Consider the following 21562-nt stretch of genomic DNA (forward strand, 5'->3'; position numbering starts at 1 on the left):
TGTGTAATTCAGTGGTTTCAATCCCTATATTTTAGCAGCATACAGACTGGCACCGAGATTTTACCATAAGAAAATTTGGATTTTTCAGCATGCACAATAATAGCACACACCTATAATCCCAGCAATTTGGGAGGCTGAGGTTAGAAGGATTGCTAATTTTGAGGCCTGCTGTGGCACTTAGGGAGCCCCTGCCTCAAAGTAAAAAAGAAAAAGGGCTGGGGATGTGGCTCAGTGGTGGAACAATCCTGGACTTAATCCCTAGTATTGTGTGCATGCACACATACACACACATAAAATATGGACTTCTCAATACTAATAGTCACCAGAATAAAGGGAAGTCAAAGATAACAGGGATGTGGGGGACAGAACCCTGGCTGAAGGATATGTAAGCCTTTAAGGGAGGTCAGAGGGCTCACCAACACCTCAAGTGTCCCTTGAAGTTCCCTCAAAGTTCATCAGGAGGATCATATTTAACAGAAACAGAAAAGGATTTGGATTTAAGAAAGCCAGACAGGATAGGTCAGGTTGCACATGCCTATAATCCCAATGGCTTGGGAGGCTGAGGCAGGAGGATCATGAGTTGTAAGCCTGCCTTAGTATCTTAACAAGACCCTAAGCAACTAAGCAAGACCCTGTCTCTAATTCTAATAAAATATAAAAAAGGGCTGGGAGGGGCTGGGGTTGTGGCTCAGTGGGAGAGTACTTGCCTAATGTGTGAGGCACAGGGTTCAATCCTTAACACCACATAAATAAATAAGTAAAATAAAGGTATTGTGTCTATCTACAACTAGGGCTGGGAATGTGGCTTAGTGTTTTAAGCACCCCTGGGTTCAGTCCCCAGTCCCCCACCCCCCCCCAAAAAAAAGCTGAACAAATATCCTTCCCCGCCTAGGATAGGGCTACTTGCTTTCCAGGACTTCTGCTTGAAACCATTTAATTCTGGTTAGCTTATGCTCAACAAATACTTAACAGAAGCCTTCAGATATGGGTCCCCAGAAGGAAAAACACCCCAAAACACCCAATTTCTCCATGGTGGTACAACACACAGGAACCACTGCCTCAAGAATGAGCACCAGGCTCTCCTATAGCACCCACTATACCCATACAATGGGAAAAGATTCTTTTTCTCTTTTGGAGAGAGGAACCAAATATCAGAGTTTGGGAAAGGGGGTGCTTTTGTGTGGCAGTGGCAGCAGCACAGGGGGAGGAGGGCTCTGAGGAACACAAGGGATTTCACCATTGCTTAACGGCTGGGGAACTTGGTAGGAGCTGACTGAGTAGACACTGAAACACCAAAGCTGCCACCACCACCGGCTGATGCAAATTTTATTGAGACAATGTACAAACAGGCCATGGAAACAAGGGTTTTGATGCTGGGACCAGAAACGTAAAATGGAATACAAAAATAAAAAGGCACTAATCTGTTAAGAAAAGACACTCAATGTATTCTAAGAATATAAGTCATTTAATACTGTTAATTTTATAGCACAAAATAAAACAAGCTATGATCCCCAAAAATAATTTTAAAAGCTTACAGAGAAAATATTATTGCCTGAAGTTTATGATCTTTAAGTTACAGGTCAAAAGAGTTTTACGTTGTTGTTTTAAAACACACAGTGAAGACCGTCAGGAAGCAAGGCCACTGTTCCTCCTGCAGGGACAACGATCCTGTCTCAGAGAACTGTCCTTCTACTCCTTTATAACATACAACCAGCTCAGTGTTCACACTGACAGCAGTTACCAGGGACATGGCTCTCCGGTCCCAGTGGGTGGAGTTTGAGGCAGAGCTCAGTGATGTCCACAGAAAGCATTAGTCTTAGGTACTGTGTTAAAACAATCAAGAATTCACTCATTTTAAGAGGTTAATGAACATAATATTAAAGGATTAAATTATAAACACCTGGCACAAAAACACATCATCCCTTTTCTAAAAATAAAATGTTCATATTCCTCTGAGCAAATGTTACAAGAGCAGTGGCCGTCTTGTTTCAGGCCTGTCTTGTCTGTAAACAGCTGTAAAGGAAGGCCAGCACAGTGCCAGGGGTGCAAAGATCCAAGGAGGGTGCAGCAGTCCTTCCCTCCTTTCCATGAGCACAGAAGGTGTTGAGTCTGGGCGGCCAAAGTCACCAACAGCAGCTGATCAATGCACCCTCTTTGTTAACCATGTTGTCAGGTGGTTACCAAACAGCGCACAAATAATAAGGATGACTCCTGTAGTGGAGGTCCTTTCCAGGACAAGTAAGTTTTTAATCAGACTATCAATACCTTCTAGTGCATAATTTGTTTCCTTCCCAGGTGAAAAATCATAGTGAGTTAATTTAAATTATTTTCCATTAACATCTTCTACAACACAGGAAAGCAGAGCAGGTAACAATAATGAACAGTTAAAAAAGGAAGCCCACCTCTGCATCAAATTTGCAGTGCTCTATGAAGCATGAACATTTTCCTAGACTAGTGAGAACCAAGGCACTGAAGCCAGGGCAAAGGTGCTGCTTTCCACTATTTGGTGTGAAAAATAGAATTTCTCCACCTAATTAAAAAAACAAAACAAAACTGATAAGGTTCTCAAGTCAAAAAGTTACTACTTTTGGCACACATCTTGAGAGCTCAGAACTCAAAAGACTTATTCTGGATTGAGCTCTCAATCTCCTAGGTAACCCTGGAGACATTTATATTGGCTAAAGTAATTCTTTATGGAAACAAACTCCATGTTTGTGGAGTGTTTTGATTCTGAAGCACATCCTACAGGGTGGATCTTGCTATTGGTCGGTAGACCTGGCTGAAAGGAAACCCTGCTTTCTAAAATGGCCATTTACTACTTGTACTCGGAGCCGACTGTTACAATCAAAAGGTGCCAAGCCCTTCAGCTATATCTGTTTTTAAAAGTTCTTAGGGTTTGTGCCCTCTTTGATCAAGGCTAGACACTCCACTCAGATGCAGGAGCCAAGAAGGCAGGGTGGAACCAGGTCATGGGCTGAAAGGCAAGCAGTATTTCTAGGCAGTGTAGGGATTTTGTCATACTCCCACCACCTGTGGGTGTAAGGCTGAGCCTGAACTTAGAACAAGCCCACTAAACGGACTTGGCCAGAAAAGGCAACTGTAAGAGGTGGCCACATTTCTCATTGGGTAGGAAGCTGATCTCTAAGCATTTTCTAGGAAAACCAGACAGACAGCCACAGTGGTATTTTTTCCAACTGATTGTTATTTTGTCACAGGAAGACTCTTAAGATTCTTTAATATGGCAGTTATCAGCCTGATTTAAAGACAAAGTAATAAAGAAATGGAAAACTGGTTGTTTTGCTGATTCTGTCACCAGAATACATTACTCTGAACCTCAAAACCTAAGCGCTTCCAGAGATAGGGCTATAGATGCCCCATAAATGCTAGAATTACTCTTTAGGTTGCTGCTACATTTCTGCAGTATTCACTTTGAGCTGAGCTTGTCTTCATTAGGGTCCAGAGGGAGAGCAGAATGAACTACGTAAAGGTTCCAGAATTCTTATCTGTCATGCTCAGCAGACATCAGTCCCACACTTGTACCAGAGCTGGCTTGTATAAAAAACAGGTCTCTTTTAGCTAATAGGAAAATACTTTAATAACAATAAAGTAACAAATGGTTAATGGTAAACTGGTTAAGAGTTCTTCCTAGTCACTATAACACTAGACCTCAAGTGAATGAACCAATTTCCAGTTAGCATTTCCTTTATTTGGAAGCATCAGCACCATCTTTCTCCAGCAGCCCAGGAAGATTGAGCTGGGGCATCAAGGACTGGGTAGGCTTCAGTGAATGAAATTCAATGATTCTATTAACCTCACTTTTAAAAGAAATTTAAGTCATATAACTTAAAGGGGTACATTTACTGAAAATTGGGACAGAAAATTAACCAAATGTTCAACCCCACGCCCACCCCCACCCATCACTGGCAAACAAGGTAAGCAAAGGCTTTCCCCCAAATTACCTCTGACTCTAATGTTTTTGGGGACAAACTAATCCAAGAGGCCTGTGTACATAGCTTGGCCCACCACTGACTGCTGATTTATTGTGTTATTTTCTACATGGTAAAACAAGGTACTACTGACAACCAAGACAATAAAGGCCTTTACACTTCAGAGCTGTTCTTTTCATATTCCTTTAGTTACAGCAGCTTCAATTTAGAAGCTCAGAGGCAGTGCCATTCCCTGGACTATCACAAAAATCCAACCTGCTACTTAAAAATCTGTTCAGAACACACAAGTCCAATTAGTCTTCCAAAACCAAACCAAACCAAAAGAAAATGAAAAAAAAGCCAGATTTGGGGGCCGGGGGGCAGGGTGCCTAGGACAGAATTCTCTCTTCCTTAATGTTCACTTCCTGTGTTGTTCAAGAAAAACAAGTTGGTGGTGGAGCCACCACTTTGTGGAACAGCGACATGCAGGATCTCTCACTACGGCCTCAAGCTTTCTCTGATGAACACGACAGAATCAGTCCCAAGTACAAACAGGGCAGCGATGAGAAGGAAGACCCTTTCTTTGTCAGCTTCTCTCCACATGTGTGCTTCCACCAGCATTTCCAGTTTATGATCCAAAAAACTCTAAAATCGGCTACTCTGACAATACGACTATAATACAGATGCCAGGAGACAGCCGCTGTGTGCATTCCAAATGTGTATGAGAGATCGCCAGTCTGCAGAAAGCTGGACATTGGCAATGCAGTGTAACCTGCCTATGAGAGAGAATGCTTTCCCACTTCAAAGGAGACTATGACAGGCAGAACAACGAAGCAGCAGAAAACAGGGCAACAGCAATCACTCATTTTCATCTGGGTTTTGAGGGTCAATGATTTTGACGTGTGTAAAAGGAAAAAGCCCTTTGCGCCCATTCACCTCACCTTCCCACTGGCCATTTATATTCATTCTGGTGACTTTCACAATGTCACCAACCTACAGGGATGAAGAAAGAAGACAAAGTTAGTGTTGCTCTGAAAATATGAAAAATCACAAGCATTATCCAAAGAAATTAATTTTTTCCCAACAAGAGTATGTCTGCTCTACTCAAATTCATATCAGACGGAAGTATTGTCACCAAGACTCTGAGCAGCAATGATGCCTCCCAGATCTATCCAATTCTTACTCCCTTTATGGAGCAGTCACTGGGTGAAGCCCAGTTCTGAGCATCTTAAAATGCTGCCAGAGGATAGGTACCAGATAAGGTCTGCTCATCAAGAGAAAGCAGGAATTTGATTTGGGAAGTGGCTTTCAAACTGTTCTGGAGATCCACAGACTTCTGGGAAGGTGCTTTAAGGGTCCAAGTCTATTTGGTACCTGAAACTCAGTGGCACTCTATCACGGAGATACATCCTTAGTCCTATATTGTATTTTATTTAGAGACAGGGTTTCACTGAGTTGCTTAGTGTCTTGCCATCGCTAAGGCTGGCTTTGAACTCACTATTCTCCTGTCTCAGCCTCCAGAACCTCTGGGATTACAGGCGTGTACCACTGCACCTGGCTCTAATTTTTTTTTTTAAGTACATTTTATAAAGTTATTATAAAAAGCACATTCAAATTTTCTATAGTCTTTTTGGCATACTGCCTTGGTAAGTTAATTTAATGTAGACCTTCCTTGTAAAAAAGCTTTTCTTGCAAAATAGCAAGGTCAAAGCTTAAAAACAAACAAAACTATCTTTGTGTTTTGTAAACAACAACAAAAACCTACCACCCCTTGCAACAAAGTCATAAATAAACTGGATGCTGAGGGCAATAAGACCAAATCTACCATTCATAATGTTATTTCCAACTTTTCCTGCCCAATACAAAACTCAATTACCATCCCCCTCTTTTTTTTTAGTGCTGGGGATCAAACCCAAGGCCTTAAGCATACTAGGCAAGTGCTCTACTACTGAGGTATATTCCCAGCTCCTCCTAATTCCTTTTTTTTTTTTTTTTTTTGGAGAGAGAGAAAGAGAGAGAATTTTTTAATATTTAATTTTTCTGTGGACACATCTTTATTTTTCATTTGTATGTGGTGCTGAGGTTCGAACCCAGCGCCACGCGCGTGCCAGGCAAACAAACACGCTACTGCTTGAGCCACATCCCAGCCCCCTAATTCCTTTTTTTTAAGAGAATTTTTTTGAATATTTATTTTTCAGTTTTCAGTGGACACATCTTTATTTTATGTGGTGCTGAGGATCGAACCCAGCGCCCCGTGCATGCCAGGCGAGCGCATTATCGCTTGAGCCACATCCCCAGCCCTCTAATTCCTTTTTAAAGCAATTCTTAGGTATGGGTAGTTCAGCAGCAGATTACATGCTGAGCATTCCTGAGGCCCTGAATTTAATTCATTGAACCACTAAAAAAATAAAATTTTCATGTTGTAATTTGGGTTCCATGTAATATTTCATTTGAAAAGAGTCGTCTTCTGCTCCCAGTCTAACAAATCAATTGTGGAGGCAAATTTAGAAATCCACCTGCCACAGCTGGGGGCCATATAGCGTGAAGGCCAGTTCTCCAGGAGCCTGCCACTGCATTGGTTCTAACACAGGCCTTCGGAAGCATTACATCTGCCTTTCCTGGTTACTAGGTGGGTCACTACACTTGGAATGGTAGATTCCAGGTGCCCCAAAGACATATATCTTGCCTCAAGTTTGTTAATTTCAGTTGACCTAAGTTACATATATGGCAAATCTGAGAAAATAAAACTTGCCTTCCTGAAAACCCCACCCCAAGCAGCCTTCTCCTACCTCTTCTTGGGTCAGTTTATCCCACCAGCCTAAGAGAATGTGCTCTCACCTCTTGCTAATCACTCCCACCTTACGTTCCCACAGCCTCTCACTATCTGGCTCTATCAACCCAGCCATGAAGCTCTGAGCCATCTGCCACCATCTATGTTACATGAGCCAAATCATCCCAACTCCCAACCTCCTTTCCTCCAGCTAAACCCCATCCATCATACTCTGGATATTGCTCTCATTCACCAAGACCCTCCTGATGGCCCAATTCTAGTGCTCTACCTTTCTGATGTTCTGTGACACTTGAAGGCAAAGATTTCACCCACTCTCTCCTTTCCCTCTGGTCCTCTTTTGTGTGGAATTCTGTAAAGTAATTCCACCAGTTGAGTTCCCACTGATACTTGTAGAAAGCAAGCTTCTGTGAGATCAGGACCTTGTCCTCCAAGATTCTGGCAGACATGCCCAGTGAAGCTCCATTCTCTCTCTGCTCTTCTACAGTCCCCTCTTCACTGCTAATGCATACCACTACCATATGGTCCTCTGAAGGAGGGAAACTGCTGAATCATCCTGCACTCTGTGTATGTTATGAATCTCTTACAAACTAGTTTCTGGGAAAGTATAAGAATTAGGGAAAAGATTAGAAACCAGTAGGCCCATATACCTGATGCTGGGTATAAACAGCCAAGCAGTTAAGCAAGGTTCTTAAGGGCACAAGTTGCTGGTTTAAGGGCCTTAGAACAGAAAGATTGATCTTTTAAAATATAAACAAAACTAAATCACTGCTTTGCTATTTAAACCCCCTCTAACTCCTTCTTTCTACACTCTGATCTTCATGGTTCTGCCTAATCTGGCTCTGCCACCTCATTCCATGCCACTCTGCCTTTCCCCTCCAATCACACTGGCTTCTTTTCTATTTCTCAAACTTGCCAAGCTCTTTCCCAGATATAGACTATATGACAGGTGCAAGGATATGCCATTATACTTTTAACATCTCAAGAAGTTAAAAAATCACATTCCAGGACTGTGGATGTAGCTTAGCAGTCAAGTTCTTGCCTAGCATAAATGATGTCCTGGACTCCATCCCCAGAACGACAAAAATAAATAAATAAAAACCTCTCACATTCCTGGCTTTTGCCTGGAATCACCAAGCTAATACCAAGAAATCTCAGATCTTTTTTTTCCACAGTTGAAGACAGAAACATAAGTGACTCTTAACAAAATCAAACAAGTCCTAAAGACTACTCAAAGGTCCCCTTGAAGCCTCTAATGCAAACAAAGAACACATGAAGGCCCTTCAGGCAGCTCCCAGTAGTCTTTGCAGATAAGATGTTTACTCTGCTTAGAGCCCCGGGCTATGTTCTACATTGTGTACTGAGGATACATAAAGACACAACTTGAATGTAAGACATACCTAAATAAAAATAAGATCTAAGATCTACAAAAACTTTGATCTCCTTAGAACAAATATAAAGTGGCAACAGTGAAGCAGTCCATCATGAGCTTTAAAGCATAACAGAACTGTCTGAAAGTCCTAGTTCTGCCATTTTTAGTGGCTCTGTGACTGCAGCACACTGCTTAAGTGACCCCAAGTCAGTTTCCTTCTGACTTTAGAAGGCTCTTACAATATTTAAATGAAATATGACATGGGAACTATTAACTAGAACACCCAAGAAAGTAGATGGTAATTATTATTAGAGTGGAGATTCCTGAATAGAGGTCCCTCTGCTGGCCATGCCCTTTGGAAGCACCAAGGGAAGAGTGGGAATCAGTCAAGCAAGGTTATCAACCTTATCAGTCACAAAGTAGCCTTCAGAAATGAGGAGGGGACAGGAAAAATAGCATTTGTGAATGAGAGATGAGGGGGAGGCCTGAAAACACAAGTCTTATAAATTGTGATAGATACAGCAGCTGAGGAAGACAATGAGAAGACTGAGTTAAAGCACATATTGAAACTTGCCAGGAATAGTCATACCTCAGTTAATTGGTGACTCTGGCATTCTTTACAGGATATTCTCCACAAATCCTAACTAATCAATTTAATAAGAGTTACTAAATTTCTACTGCTTGTAAAATGAACAGGTCAGTTCCTATCCTCAAAAAAAGTTTTGTCCATTGTGGAATGGACAATAAATAATCCACTATAGAAATATGACATGGCAGATACTCATTGTTTGTTATGTAGCAACACAGTATAAAAACAGCAGTACTAAATAGACACTACAGAGCTCAGGAGCAAGAAGCTATTGCTTCAACAGAGAGAACTTGGACCTGCAACAGAGGTCAAAGAGTAACCTAGGAAAAAAAGAATGGTTTTGAGTTTTCCAACGGCCATTCTGGCCTTGCAAGAGTTTCTTTCTTTCCTTTTGCTATGAATCCAGAGGAAGGACACTGTCTTATACTAGAACAAGGAATAATGAATAGAGCAGAAAAATGGCTGTTAGAATCAGAGATTGAGTGCTATTTGATAGAATTGTGGAAGAAGCTGATCTACAGTCAGGCTTGTACAGAATTGTGGGCAGCAGGCTATATAATACTCAGGACATCTTTTAAGTATCACACTCACTTTAGAGGGCAGATCAATCTTGAAGTGGTTGGGTATCAACCTGGTTCAAAGAGTAAACTTAAGTCTGGAAGATGTCACTGACCCTATCAATAGACCAAGAGGAGGCATATAACTGAAAAACCATCTTTATAAATTTTCACCATATAAAACAGGACAATCTGGGCTGGGGGTGTGACTTAAGCGGTAGCGCACTCGCCTGGCATGCATGCGGCCCAGGTTCGATCCTCAGCACCACATACAAACAAAGATGTTGTGTCCGCCAAATACTAAAAAATAAATATTAAAAAAAAAACCAAAAAAACAGGACAATCTAGGGCTGGGGCTGGGGCTGATTGGTAGAGCGCTTGCCTAGCATGAGTGAGGCACTGGGTTCGATCCTCAGCACCACATAAAAATAAATAAAATAAAGGCATTCTGTCCATCTACAACTTCAAAAAAAAAAAAAAAAAACAGGACAATCCGAATCATTATTAGAATTGTCCAAAGGGAAAGCAGCCCCAGTGGTAGAGCACAAGTCTGGCATGTATGAGGCCCTAGGTTCCATCCATAGCACTAGAAAGAAAGAACAGGAACAGGACAGGACAGGAATGTCAAAATGGTTATGTTTTTGTCTATCTACATTTGAAATTGGGAAATAAACATTTGAGCATATATACTAGGATCAACAAACTGTTGACCAGGAAGCAAATACAAAGTCCTGTTCTTTGTCTAGTGAAGACCATGCAAAGAGAAGGCAAGAGGGCATGAACTTCCTGCTGTCAGCAGTAGTTTCCTTCATCCCTCTAGTCCAGAGTGTATCCTAGGAATAACTACCATCTGACTTCTGGCACTTGATTTGTGGAGTAGTCAAGGCCCTGGAAGGCCAAAATACTGGTTGTCACAAAGTTTTTATGCTTCCCTACCAGCGTTCACATCCCATACTGATATTCTCAGATTGCATTCTCTAAAATTACTGAGGCTGGCCTCAAATTTGCAATCCTCCTGCTTCAGTCTTCCCAATAGCTGGAATTACAGGCACACCAGCTCTAACAGGCATTTATTTATTCATTTTGTACTGAAGGGGCACTTTACTCAGGGGCACTTTACCACTGAGATATATTCCCAGTCCTTTTTTACTTTTTATTTCGAATCAAGGTCTCACTAAGTTACTTAGTGCCTTGCTAAGTTGCTGAAGCCTGCCTTGAACTTGCAATCCTCCTGCTTCAGCCTCTCAAGTTGCTGGGATTATAAGTATATATCACCATGACCAGCTCTCTAACTTGTTTTTAATACTAAAAACTGGGTCTCTTCCTCAAAATTTCTAATATCGGAGCTGAAATGGGTGGCTAAGTGGTAAAATGCTTGTCTAGCATGTACAAAGACTTGGTTTTGATTTCCAGAACCAAATAAATAAATTCTATTATCCTTCAAGGTTCAAAAGGGCTGCTTACTGGTTAACAGTTCTTGTGAAAACAGGAATTTTATTTTAGAATGAGGCAGAGGTCAAAGGAATCATAGGACATTATGCTGTGATGCAAGAGAATGTAAAAGTTTTAAGGAAGAAGTGAAATTAGGAGTGGTGGTGCATATCTGTAATCCCAGCAGCTTTGAAGGTCGAAGAAAGAGGATTATAAATTTGAGGACAGTATTAGCAATTTAGCAAAATAAAAAGGGCTGGGATGTAGCTCAGTGATAACAGTGTTGGTGGGTTCAATTTCTAGTACTGCAATGAACGAATTAGTTATTTAATTAATTCTATTCATAGGACATAATCCTATATACAGAAAATCCCTAAGATTGCACATGAAAAATATAAAAATAAACAAACTCAACAAAGTTGCAGGGTACAAGATCAACATACAGATATCAGGTATGATTCTATATATGTAAGTAAGAAAACAATTGCATTTATAATAATCCAAAAGAATAAAAATACCTGCAACAAAGTGATCTATTTCTCAGAAGCAAACAACAACAAAGATGGAGGACTCAAAAATTTCAGATTTCAAAATTATTACATGAAATCACATTAACTGAAACAATATGGAATTATCATATGGAGACACAGAAACTCAAAGTTCATCACACACACACACACACACACACACACACACACACAATACTGGGAACAGAACCCAGGGGCATTCTACCATGGAGGTACATTCCTAGCCTTTGCATTTTTTTTTTTTTTATTTTGAGACAGAGTCTTGTGAAATTGCCGAGGCTGGCATCAAAACTGCAAACCTCCTACCTCAGCCTTCCAAGTTGCTGGGATTATAGGAATGCACCACGGTGCTGTCCTTTGCCCATTTTAAAAAAAATAATTGTATTAGTTATAGATGGATACAATACCTATATTTATTTTATTTTTTTTATGTGCACTGAAAATCAAACCCAGTGCCACACACATGCTAGGCAAGCACTCTATACCACTGAGCCACAACCCCAGCACGTTTGTTTTAGGAGTTCTTTACATATTCTAAACATTAAATTTCTGTCAGATATGACTTCCAAATACTTTTTCTGTTTTGTAGGTTGCCTTCTCAGTGTTTTAATACACATTTTAAATCATGCCAAATCTTGAATTGTTGTTTTAAATGGATGAACTATATGATGTGAATTACATCTGAAAATTGCTTAAAAATACCAAACAAAGAATTGATGATCTGGGTGCCATGGTGCACACCTGTAATCCTACTTGGAAGGCTGAGGACTCAGTGGCAGAGCACTTGCCTAGCATGTGTGAGGCTCAGGTTCAAACCCCAGCACTGCAAGAAGAGAAAGAAAACAAAACGAACAAAAAACTGGCTCAATCGGGGTTCTGCCACATACTACTTGGAAGACTGCCAGTAAATGATACAAATCTCAAGTTCTAAGTGTATTAAAAAAAAAAAAAATGAGGTTGGTACCACCTGCCCCTGGAACTGGAATGAAAATAAACTGTGAGATCCCTTGCTGATGGTTCTTCTTACCCAACAGCTATTACCAGATACAGAAAACAGAGAAGGTCAGCATAAAGGACTAAACTGACAAAGCATGGTAGTGCATATCTGTAATCACAGTTACTTGGGAGGCAGAGATAGAATTGCAAGTTCAAGGCCCACCTCAGCAACTTAATCAGGTCCTAAACAACTTAGTGAGACCCTGTCTCAAAATATTAAAATAAAATAGGCCGGGTGATGTAGCTCAATGGTAAAGCACTACTGGGTTAAATCCCCAGTACCAAAAAAGAAGGAAAGAATGAATAAATGAATGGATGATCGGACTAGGCTGGAACAGGCCTTGCCCGAAACAATGTAGGGTCCCAACTTCATGGTATTTTCACCCAATTTACACATTAAGAGAAACAAAAATCTTTTAAAAATAATTCTCTCTCATCCTGGGGAAAATATATCTGATCTTGAGGCTAGAGATAGGAAGATTATAAGTTCAAAACCAGCCTCACCAACTTTTATTTTGTCTCAAAATAAAAAAAATAAATAAATAAAAAATAAAAAGGGCTGAGAATGTAGCTCAGTGATAAGACTGCCCCTGGATTAAAGCCCCAGTACCTACCACTATCTCTGATTCATAACTCATTGAGAATATGATATGCTAGAAGAAAAATGTGTTATTAAAAACATGAAAAAAAAATAACCCCCATCACCAAAAACAAAACCAAACCCACAAGAGCCAGGTAACAGTGTTGTACACCCAATAGCTCCAGATAACTGGAAGGCTAAGGCAAGAGAATTTCCTGAGTTCAGGAGTTCAGGACCAGCCTAGGCAACATAGCAAGATTCTGTCTCTTTAAAAAACAAACAAGGGGGCTGGGGTTAGCTCAGCAGTAGAGCGCTCGCCTAACATGTGCAAGACCCTGGGTTCGATCCTCTGCACCACATAAAAACTAAATTGGTATTGTGTCCAACTACAATTAAAAAGTAAAATATTAAACAAACAATCAAAAACACCTAGAACCTTAAATTCTGAAGGATTTTCTGAAGATTCTTATTCTTTTATTTTGTTTGGGGGCGGGGGACAGCAGGGATTGAATTCAGGGGCACTCAACAAACACATCCCCAGCCCTATTTTGTACTTTATTTAGAGGCAGGGTGATCATGTATGGGCCTCTAGGGATGAGTAAGATGCTTCATAATGACCTTTTAGAGACAGGGTCTCTTGCTAAAGTGTTTTGAACTTGTGATCCTCCTGCCTCAGCCTCCTGACATGATGGGATTTACAGGCCTGGGCCACCATGCCTGACTCTCAGATTCTCACTTAAAAAGTTGTATGTGTTGAGTGTGGTATCACACACCTGTGATCCCAACCCAAGGACAGGGGAGGCTAAGACAGGAGGAGCTCAAATTCAAGGCCAGCTTTGGGCAACACAAAAAATAAAAAGGGTTGGGAATGTAGTTCAGCAGCAATCCCTGGTACCAAACCAAACCAAAGCACAAAAAAACTGTAAGAAGGCTATGATCATGAATGGGCCCCTAGGGATGCTTCATAATCATCTTGTAGAGACCTAAAATACTATAGGAAATAAGGTCACCCAGCTTAAGGAAATCACGTTGATCCCTGTGAGGAAAAACAAACAAACCAAAAAACCCAGTACCACTGAAATCTAAATTTGCTTTGTAGGCTACTTCATCTCAGTAAGTAGAAGCAGCAATGAAGGAACTGCTAATGTAAATTTTTTTTTTTTAGAGAGAGAGAATTTTTTAATATTCATTTTTTAGTTTTCGGCAGACACAACATCTTTGTTTTGTATGTGGTGCTGAGGATCGAACCTGGGCTGCACGCATCCCAGGCCTGCTAATGTAAATTTAATTCCAACAAATGAAACATTAATCGGTAAGTAGAAAACTAAGAATTCCAGGCCAGTAGTGAAGGAAATTATACTATAGAACTTTGGAAAGCCAAACTCAAAAGATTCAGACACCAGTTAGGTGGAGCACACCTATAATCCCAGCAACTCAGGAAACTAAACCAGAAGGATCAAAATTTCAACGGCTAGGGCTGTGTAGATCAGTGGCAGAGCACTTGCCTAGCACATGTGAGCCACTGGGTTCTATCCTTAGCACTGCATTAAAAATTAAACAAATAAAGGCATGCTGTACATCTACAACTATTTAAAAAAAAAAAAAAAAAAAGTTCGAGGCCAGCTTTAGCAACTTTGCAAAAAATTCAAAAGGGCTAGGATGTAGACCCGTGGGAAATTGCCCTTGGTTCAATCCCCAGTACAAAAAAAAAAAAAAAGACAAAGATTCACATGCAATACAATGGCTAAGGGTTTTTAAATTGGGCAAAGACAATCCAACAAGAAATTTCAACAATTCAATCATAATGTGACTCCAAGGGGAGCAAAGAGCAAGTATCTTAAGGACAATGGTAAGTTCATACAAAGAACCCTTAGAATCAACCAATCAATCAATCAAACCCAGATGAAAGGATGCTCTTAGACTGATAAGGACGGATATATCTTTGAAGTGTTGGCCAAACACACCGGCAAGCACGAATAAAAGCCTAAGATTGGTCTCCTGCCACAGAGAAATTACATCATAGGATACTGGCAGAAGGGCTCTCTTTTGGCTCATGTCAAAACAGAGAATATAACAAATTCTATAAAACAAACTGGAAAGCCTAAAATAAAAATTGGACAAATTCTGGATGTGATCATCAAACAGACGGTTTGTGAGGACTGAGGATGGAAAATGGAGTCTGGAAGTATAGTAAGGAAGTATAGGCTCAAGCAGACCAACCTCACCTGTCTTTTCATACATATGTGACATAAGTCAGGTGAGGCTGCCTAAAAGGACATTAGTACCAAAATCTAAATGATTAATTTTACAAAACCTGCAGGGAACACAAAATCAAGGGGGTGTGATCAATATGCTACACGACATAATCAGGAGTACAAAAGATTCATAAATGGTGTACAGATAGTATAACAAAACAAAACAACCCAAAAATTCAAGAGGGCCAACTGTAAGATCATGGACTTAAGTCCAATCACTAAAGATGGGTATACGCCCACTGAAGCAGGTGGATAACCAGAGCCTAGGAGTTCAGGGTTAAGTCAGGTATGGTGGTGACGCCTGTAATCTCAGCAAACTCAGGAGGCTAAGGCAGGAGACCCTGTCTCAAAATAAAAAATAAAAATGGCTAGGAATGTAGCTCAGTGGAAAAGCACATCTGCGTTAAATCCCCAGTACCAAAAAACAAACAAAAAGAACACTGGGCTAAGAAAGGGAATGGTTTTGGATGGCAAGAACTTGTAGAATATAAGAACTTGTTAACTACTGGAGTCATACAATTCAGAACAAATTACCTTATGAGATTATAAATACAAGAAGTTCCACAAGGACAGAAATCTGGTTTTGTTCACTACTGTATCCCAAGCTCCTAGCCTGCCTCAAAATCAGCACTTCATAAAGCTCTAACGAGTGAATGTTTTAGAAGGTGTCCAAGTTGAGACTGGAGTGCCAATGGATAAAATTCATTACGAAAATGGCTAAATGACCTAAAGGATTTTTAAATTTGGTTAGACAGGTAGGGCGGCATGTGCCTGTAAACTCAACAACCAGGGTGGCTCAGGCTGGAGAGTCCCAAGCTTCAGCAACTAAGCAAGATCCTGTCTCAGAATAATGATGTAGTCCAGGGTACAGCACCTCTGTCTGGGTTTGATCCCCAGTACAGGGGGTGGAAGATAAGGAATGGGATGACAAACTTGTTTTTCTTGATTTATATCACTCTATCCTGAATTATTTTTAAAGTTTCACTTGCTGCCTAAGTAACTGTTATTCTCCCTCCACAGAATCTGTTACACTGACTTTGATTCCTGCAAACCCCCAGCTCATATCATCAACTGTTCCCTTAACCCATAGCACCAACCCACTTTCAATTTAGATACTTGGGTACAAAAATTTCATACAATAAACACTCTTTGAGTGTGGGTACCCAAGACTAAGCACAATTTTAAAGATACTAAGAAATTTCTTCTTCAGTCAGAAAGCATATTGGAATACCAGTGAGAATATTATTACAGGGAAACCAAGGATCTGCTGTAAATTTAAAAATCAATCAATAAAAAAGGCAAACTGCCAGGGCTGGGGTTGTGGCTCAGTGGTAGAGCACTTACCTAGCATGTACGAGGCCCTGGGTTCGATCCTCAGCACCATATGAAAATAAATAAATAAAATAAAAGGTATTGTGTCCAACTACAACTAAAAAATAAATATTAAAAAAAAAAAAGGCAAACTGCCTACAAATTTCGGAATTTCCATCAGTTGTGGGAAACTGGTGGCTTCATCTCTCAAATGAAGGCAAGAAAGTTGTTATCTCCTCAGCTCATGTGGTATGGCAAAAGCCCACTTTTCCTTGCTTTGTCTTTTGCTACTTCTGGCCTTTGCCAGGCATGCCCAAATGTGCTGACCTACTTACAGATACTCAGTGGTGTTAATCACTTTCATGCAAGCTCTTCCCTCCCAGCAATGCCTTCCCCCACTTTACCCAGCTAGCTTCTATTCATCCTTCAAAACTCACTTCAAGCCAGGCACTGTGGAACATGCCTATAATCCCAGCAGCTCAGGAGGCAGGAGAATTAGGAGTTCAAAGCCGGCCTCAGAAACTTCGTGAGACCCTAAGCAACTCAGCAAGACCCTGTCTCTAAATAAAATATAAAAAAGGGCTGGGGATGTGGCTCAGTGGTAAAGTGCCCCTGGGTTCAATCCCTGGTACCAACCAACAAATATGTTACGTTAGCCTTATACATAATTTGCTCAAGATTACACAAGTAAGAGCCAGGACTTGAACACAGTTCCACAATATCTCCCTAATCACCTTGCTTCTTCAGTGTCAGGGAATGCAACTTTGACTACAGTTTTGTTTTGTTTTAAAAAACAACAGCATCCTTCCTCCAAGCATTTTCTGTTGGTCAATGATCCCCTTTTTATTTTTTTATTTTGAAGTAGGGTCTCACTAAGTTGCCTAAGACCTAAATTGTTGAGGTTGGCCTTAAATTTGCAATCCTACTGCCTCAGCCTTCTGAGTCGCTGGGATTAGTATGTGAGACGCCCACCTCAATTTACCCTACACAGGTCATCATGATTTCCCTTTCAAATAAATAACTGGATCAACTCATTTCTTGAAAACAGCAAAAAAAAAAAAAAAAAGAAGAAGAAAGAAAATGGCTAAACACAGACCCGTTTTTAAATCCCTCACTATTTGAAGGAAGATTCTTACAAGAGTCAAGTTTTATGGGGAAAAAAAAGTTTGTGAAATAATTCAAGGAATACAGTTCACCTAAGCCATCCTTCTTCTTTGTAAATACTATCAAGGGAATAAGGAAGCTTCAATTACTGGCACATTTTGTCCTACTTGTGTCACTGTTACTCATTTTCATTTTAATACTTTTCCTGGTAACCTAATTGCATCAGTTCCCAAGAAAGTTGTTTTAAACAGGATCTGAGAGACATCACTATCTTCATAGTGGCAGAAGATAACATAATTATAGAAACATTTGTTATAGCCAAATCTCATTTAAAGATACAGAAAAATACCATTAAGTGGAGTATGGCAAAAGACTACTTCTTGGATCCCATTTACACTCAGTGAAACACTGTGGCCCCTTATAAAACTTGCATGATTAGGTTAGTGTCATAAGGGCACAGGTGTGTGGAGACCTCTCTCAGGTTTGAGAGACTAGAAGAGCTGTGTGATGGCCAAGTATGTGGGTTATCTTAAAATATACACTATTAATCAGGCTCTCACTTCTGGGCCTCTTAGGTATCTACCTACCTACTCATCAAGGTTTAGATCTTGACAATATCTGGTTTTCATCCCTACAACACCCTTGTGCATAAAATTCTGACTGAGCACCTCAAACCTCAAGGTTCTCACCCTAGTATGCCAACAATCAGCAGTCTAACACACAAGTCACACCTACTATGAATCCCATGCTAAAATGAGAGATGTGAAAATGCCTCAAAAAGCTGAAACCACAAAGCAAACTGGAAGATATTAAGTGTCGAATGCATCCATATATTCAAAGGTTATGAAATGTGGACCAGGCCAGAGGTATACATGTATATAAAGACAGGTCTATGTGGGGGTAAGAAAGCTGAAGAAGGCCTGCTCAGGACTATCTGTGTGGAAGCAGCTTGTTTTAGATTTTTTCCTGTTTTTCCCTTGGTCCTTCCCAGTCTCTGATCCCTGTTGCTTGTTCATTCCTTACAGCCAACAGGAGAGGGCTATAATCACTGAACCTGAAACAAAGTTTCAGGTATAGTTCATTCAGACATTACTCATGCTCCACAGAAAATTGAGGACAACCAATGGAAAAATACACATAAAACAAATTATAGCTAACTTTTTCTGTATGCAGGCTGAATTGTGGTTTAACTTTTGCTTTCTTGAAGCGACTGGCTCCATTATATTACCCTACTGTGATGCACCAGGACTCTCTGAACCCTTCCCTACTTTGACCTTCAAATGAATACACAGGGAATAGTTACTAACAATCTATTTCTCTAACACATATGTAATTTGATAATGCTAAAGAAGAGCACTCATTATAATCATACCACAATGATTTATGTGTGTGTATGTATGTGTGTGTGTGTGTGTGTGTGTGTGTGTATATAGCAACATTTTGGTTTACACAACATTTTCACAAGCATCATTTTATGTGGTCTTTACAACAGCCTACTAAGGATAGCAATAATAGCAATTTGCATACATTATTTTATAGTAATTTGCATTTTATAGGTAAAGGCAGAGAAGCTCAGGGATGTAAAGATCTCTCCCAGGTAAACAATATATGAAAGACCTGGGAATTCTGACATCTAACCTCCCCTCACCCTTTTTGTTTTTTGTGGTACTGAGCACTGAACCCAGAGGCGTTCTATCACTAACTGATCTGTATCTATATCCCCAGTCCCTTTTTACTTTGAGACAGGGTTTTGCTAAGTTTACCAGGCTGGCCTCCAACTTGGAATCTTCCTGCTTTAGCCTCTAGAGTTGCTGGGATTACAGGCATGTGTCATTGCTGCAGAAGTCTTTTTTTATCATCTTTTAATCTTTTTGATACTGGAGAGTGAACAGAGGGCACTTTACCACTGAGCTATATCCCCACCCCTATTTATTTTGTATTCTGAAACAGGGCTTCACTAAGTTGCTGAGACTAGCCTCAACTTTTTGACTCTCCTATCTCAGCCTCCCAAATCACTGGGTTTATAGGCATGTGCCACCATGCCCAGCTAGAAGTCTTTTTGAAAAGGTAGTTAATGTGGGCTGGGAGTGTACTCAGTAGTGGACTACTTGTTGTGTGAGGCCCTGGACTTAGCCCCCAGCACCATAAATAAGCAAAATAAATAGCAGTTAATATTTACTTAGAAAATGACTCAGTAATTAAAATGTTCAAGTTCTATTTCCTGCTATAAATTACAAAATCTTTAACAAGCAATAAATATTTAGGACTCACATATTTTGTTTGGTTTTTACAGTGCTGGGGATTGAAGCCCCTAACACAGGCTAGGCAAGTACTCTTATCACTGAGCTACATCCCCAGCCTGAAGAATGATATATTTTTAAACATTCCTCTGCCTAACTGAAGATAGAATCAAAGATATTTATTCATATTTCTCAACTAATCACAATGTTAGAAAATCTTTTCTGTACTGGGGATTGAACCAGGGGTGCTTTACCACTAAGCTAAGTTCCCAGCCTTTTATTTTTTTATTTTGCAAAAGGGTCTCACTAAGTTGCTTAGAGCCTTGCTAAATTGCTGAGGCTGGCCTTGAACTTGCAATCCTCCTGCTTCAGTATTCCAAATCACTGAGATTACAGGGGTACACCATGGCATCCAGCCAAATGTTAGAAATATTGATCCAACCAAGTGGCTATGTATCTGTATACTGATTTTGCTCTAGATAATGGGGTTCTATCTAATTATCAAATTTCCTTAATGCAAAGAAAACCAACTACTATGAGACTAAATCTATATAAAGCTTGGGGAACAGAAAAAAAAAGAGCAAGTAGGTTAAGAATCTGGGAGAAACAAGGAACAGGAAACAAGAATCTGGGAGAAACACTAACCATGCATCTTCCAGAATCGCCCAGTTCTTTAATTCTCATGAATATAATCTTAAATGAGCAGAGGTGGCATATGCCTGTAATTCCAGGGGCTCAGGAGGCTGAGGCAGGAGGATCAGTGAGTTCAAAGCCAGCCTTCGCAAAAACCAGGCACTAAGCAACTCAGTGAACCCTGTCTCTAAATAAAATATAAAAAAAGGCTGGGGATATGGCTTAGTGGTTGAGTGTCCCGAAGTTCAATCCCGGATTCCAAAAAAAAAAAAAGAATCTAAATTAAACCAGGGGCAGTGGCGCATGTCTATAATCCCAGTGACTCAGGAGACTGAGGCAAGAGGACTGCAAATTCAAAGCCAGCAATTTAGCAAGACCCTGTCTCAAAATTAAAATAAAATGGGCTGGATATGGCTCAGTGGTTAAGCACCCATCTGGATTTTAATCCCTAGTACCAAAAAAGATAAAAAAAAAAAAAAAGCAAAAAAAAAAAAAAAAAAAACCCAATGTCAAAAGACCCATAAGATCAAACTTAATATATTTTACCTCTAGTGCCAAAGCAGTCTTGTCATAAGCACAGGGTACTCTTTTCTGGATTGCTTTTGCAAAGACAGGTCCATTCTGTGTGGATGGCAAAGGGTTGATCGCTGCCCCAGAAGTACTGGAAACTGCAGGTAGAGGAGTTGTGGTCTGAGGTTGAGCATATGCATGAGCAGGTTCTGGGATGCCATAACTGTTGGAATTCCTATTTCCATGCTTTCCATGTGGTGAGGATCTCACGAGCTTTTCAACATAGGGGACAGGAATCATCCCAACCCGGCCATCCTTGTTCCGGGCACTCCACCACTGTTCTTCAGGCTTTTCTATTATCACCAGGATCTCACCCTTTTTAAAGGGCAGGTCTTCGGCATCATTCCCAGGAAAATCATATAGAGTTCGTACATATTCCAGATTTTCTTCTGCTGTAGGCAGGTTGGGTGCTGAGACAGATCCCATTGGCGGGCTTGGATACCTTGAGAGAGAGAGAGAGAGAGAAAATCACTGTAGACAAAAATCTTACTCTATACTAGTGTCTGTCAAATTTAATAAGCCACTCTTCTTTGCAATGAGTAATTCCCTCTCTAAAGTCACAGTAGTTAAGAAGGTTCTGTTATATTGTACTTTCTACAGTCTTTATTATAATGAAAGTTAATATCCTGAATATGGTTTTTCAAATTACATGTCATAAGCATACACATACAAACTCTATTTTA

The 21562-nt window shown here is 40.3% G+C and overlaps 1 protein-coding gene across 4 annotated transcripts in view; it reads right to left on the bottom strand.

The window, feature by feature from the left end:
• Crkl (CRK like proto-oncogene, adaptor protein) overlaps positions 1 to 21562 on the bottom strand; it is a 42613-nt gene that overhangs the window by 9396 nt on the left and 11655 nt on the right. For 2 of the 4 annotated variants that reach the window (XM_027924241.2, XM_027924239.2), the window contains exon 2: positions 20856 to 21321. In XM_027924241.2, the coding sequence (XP_027780042.1) occupies positions 20856 to 21321 (466 nt within the window). Of the gene's footprint in view, positions 1 to 1299; positions 4920 to 20855; positions 21322 to 21562 lie in introns of those variants that run through there. The other 2 variants (XM_027924238.2, XM_027924237.2) reach the window with 2 other exon arrangements.

The sequence above is a fragment of the Marmota flaviventris genome, chromosome 1 (genome assembly GCF_047511675.1).
Source record: "Marmota flaviventris isolate mMarFla1 chromosome 1, mMarFla1.hap1, whole genome shotgun sequence".
Classification (NCBI taxonomy): domain Eukaryota; kingdom Metazoa; phylum Chordata; class Mammalia; order Rodentia; family Sciuridae; genus Marmota; species Marmota flaviventris.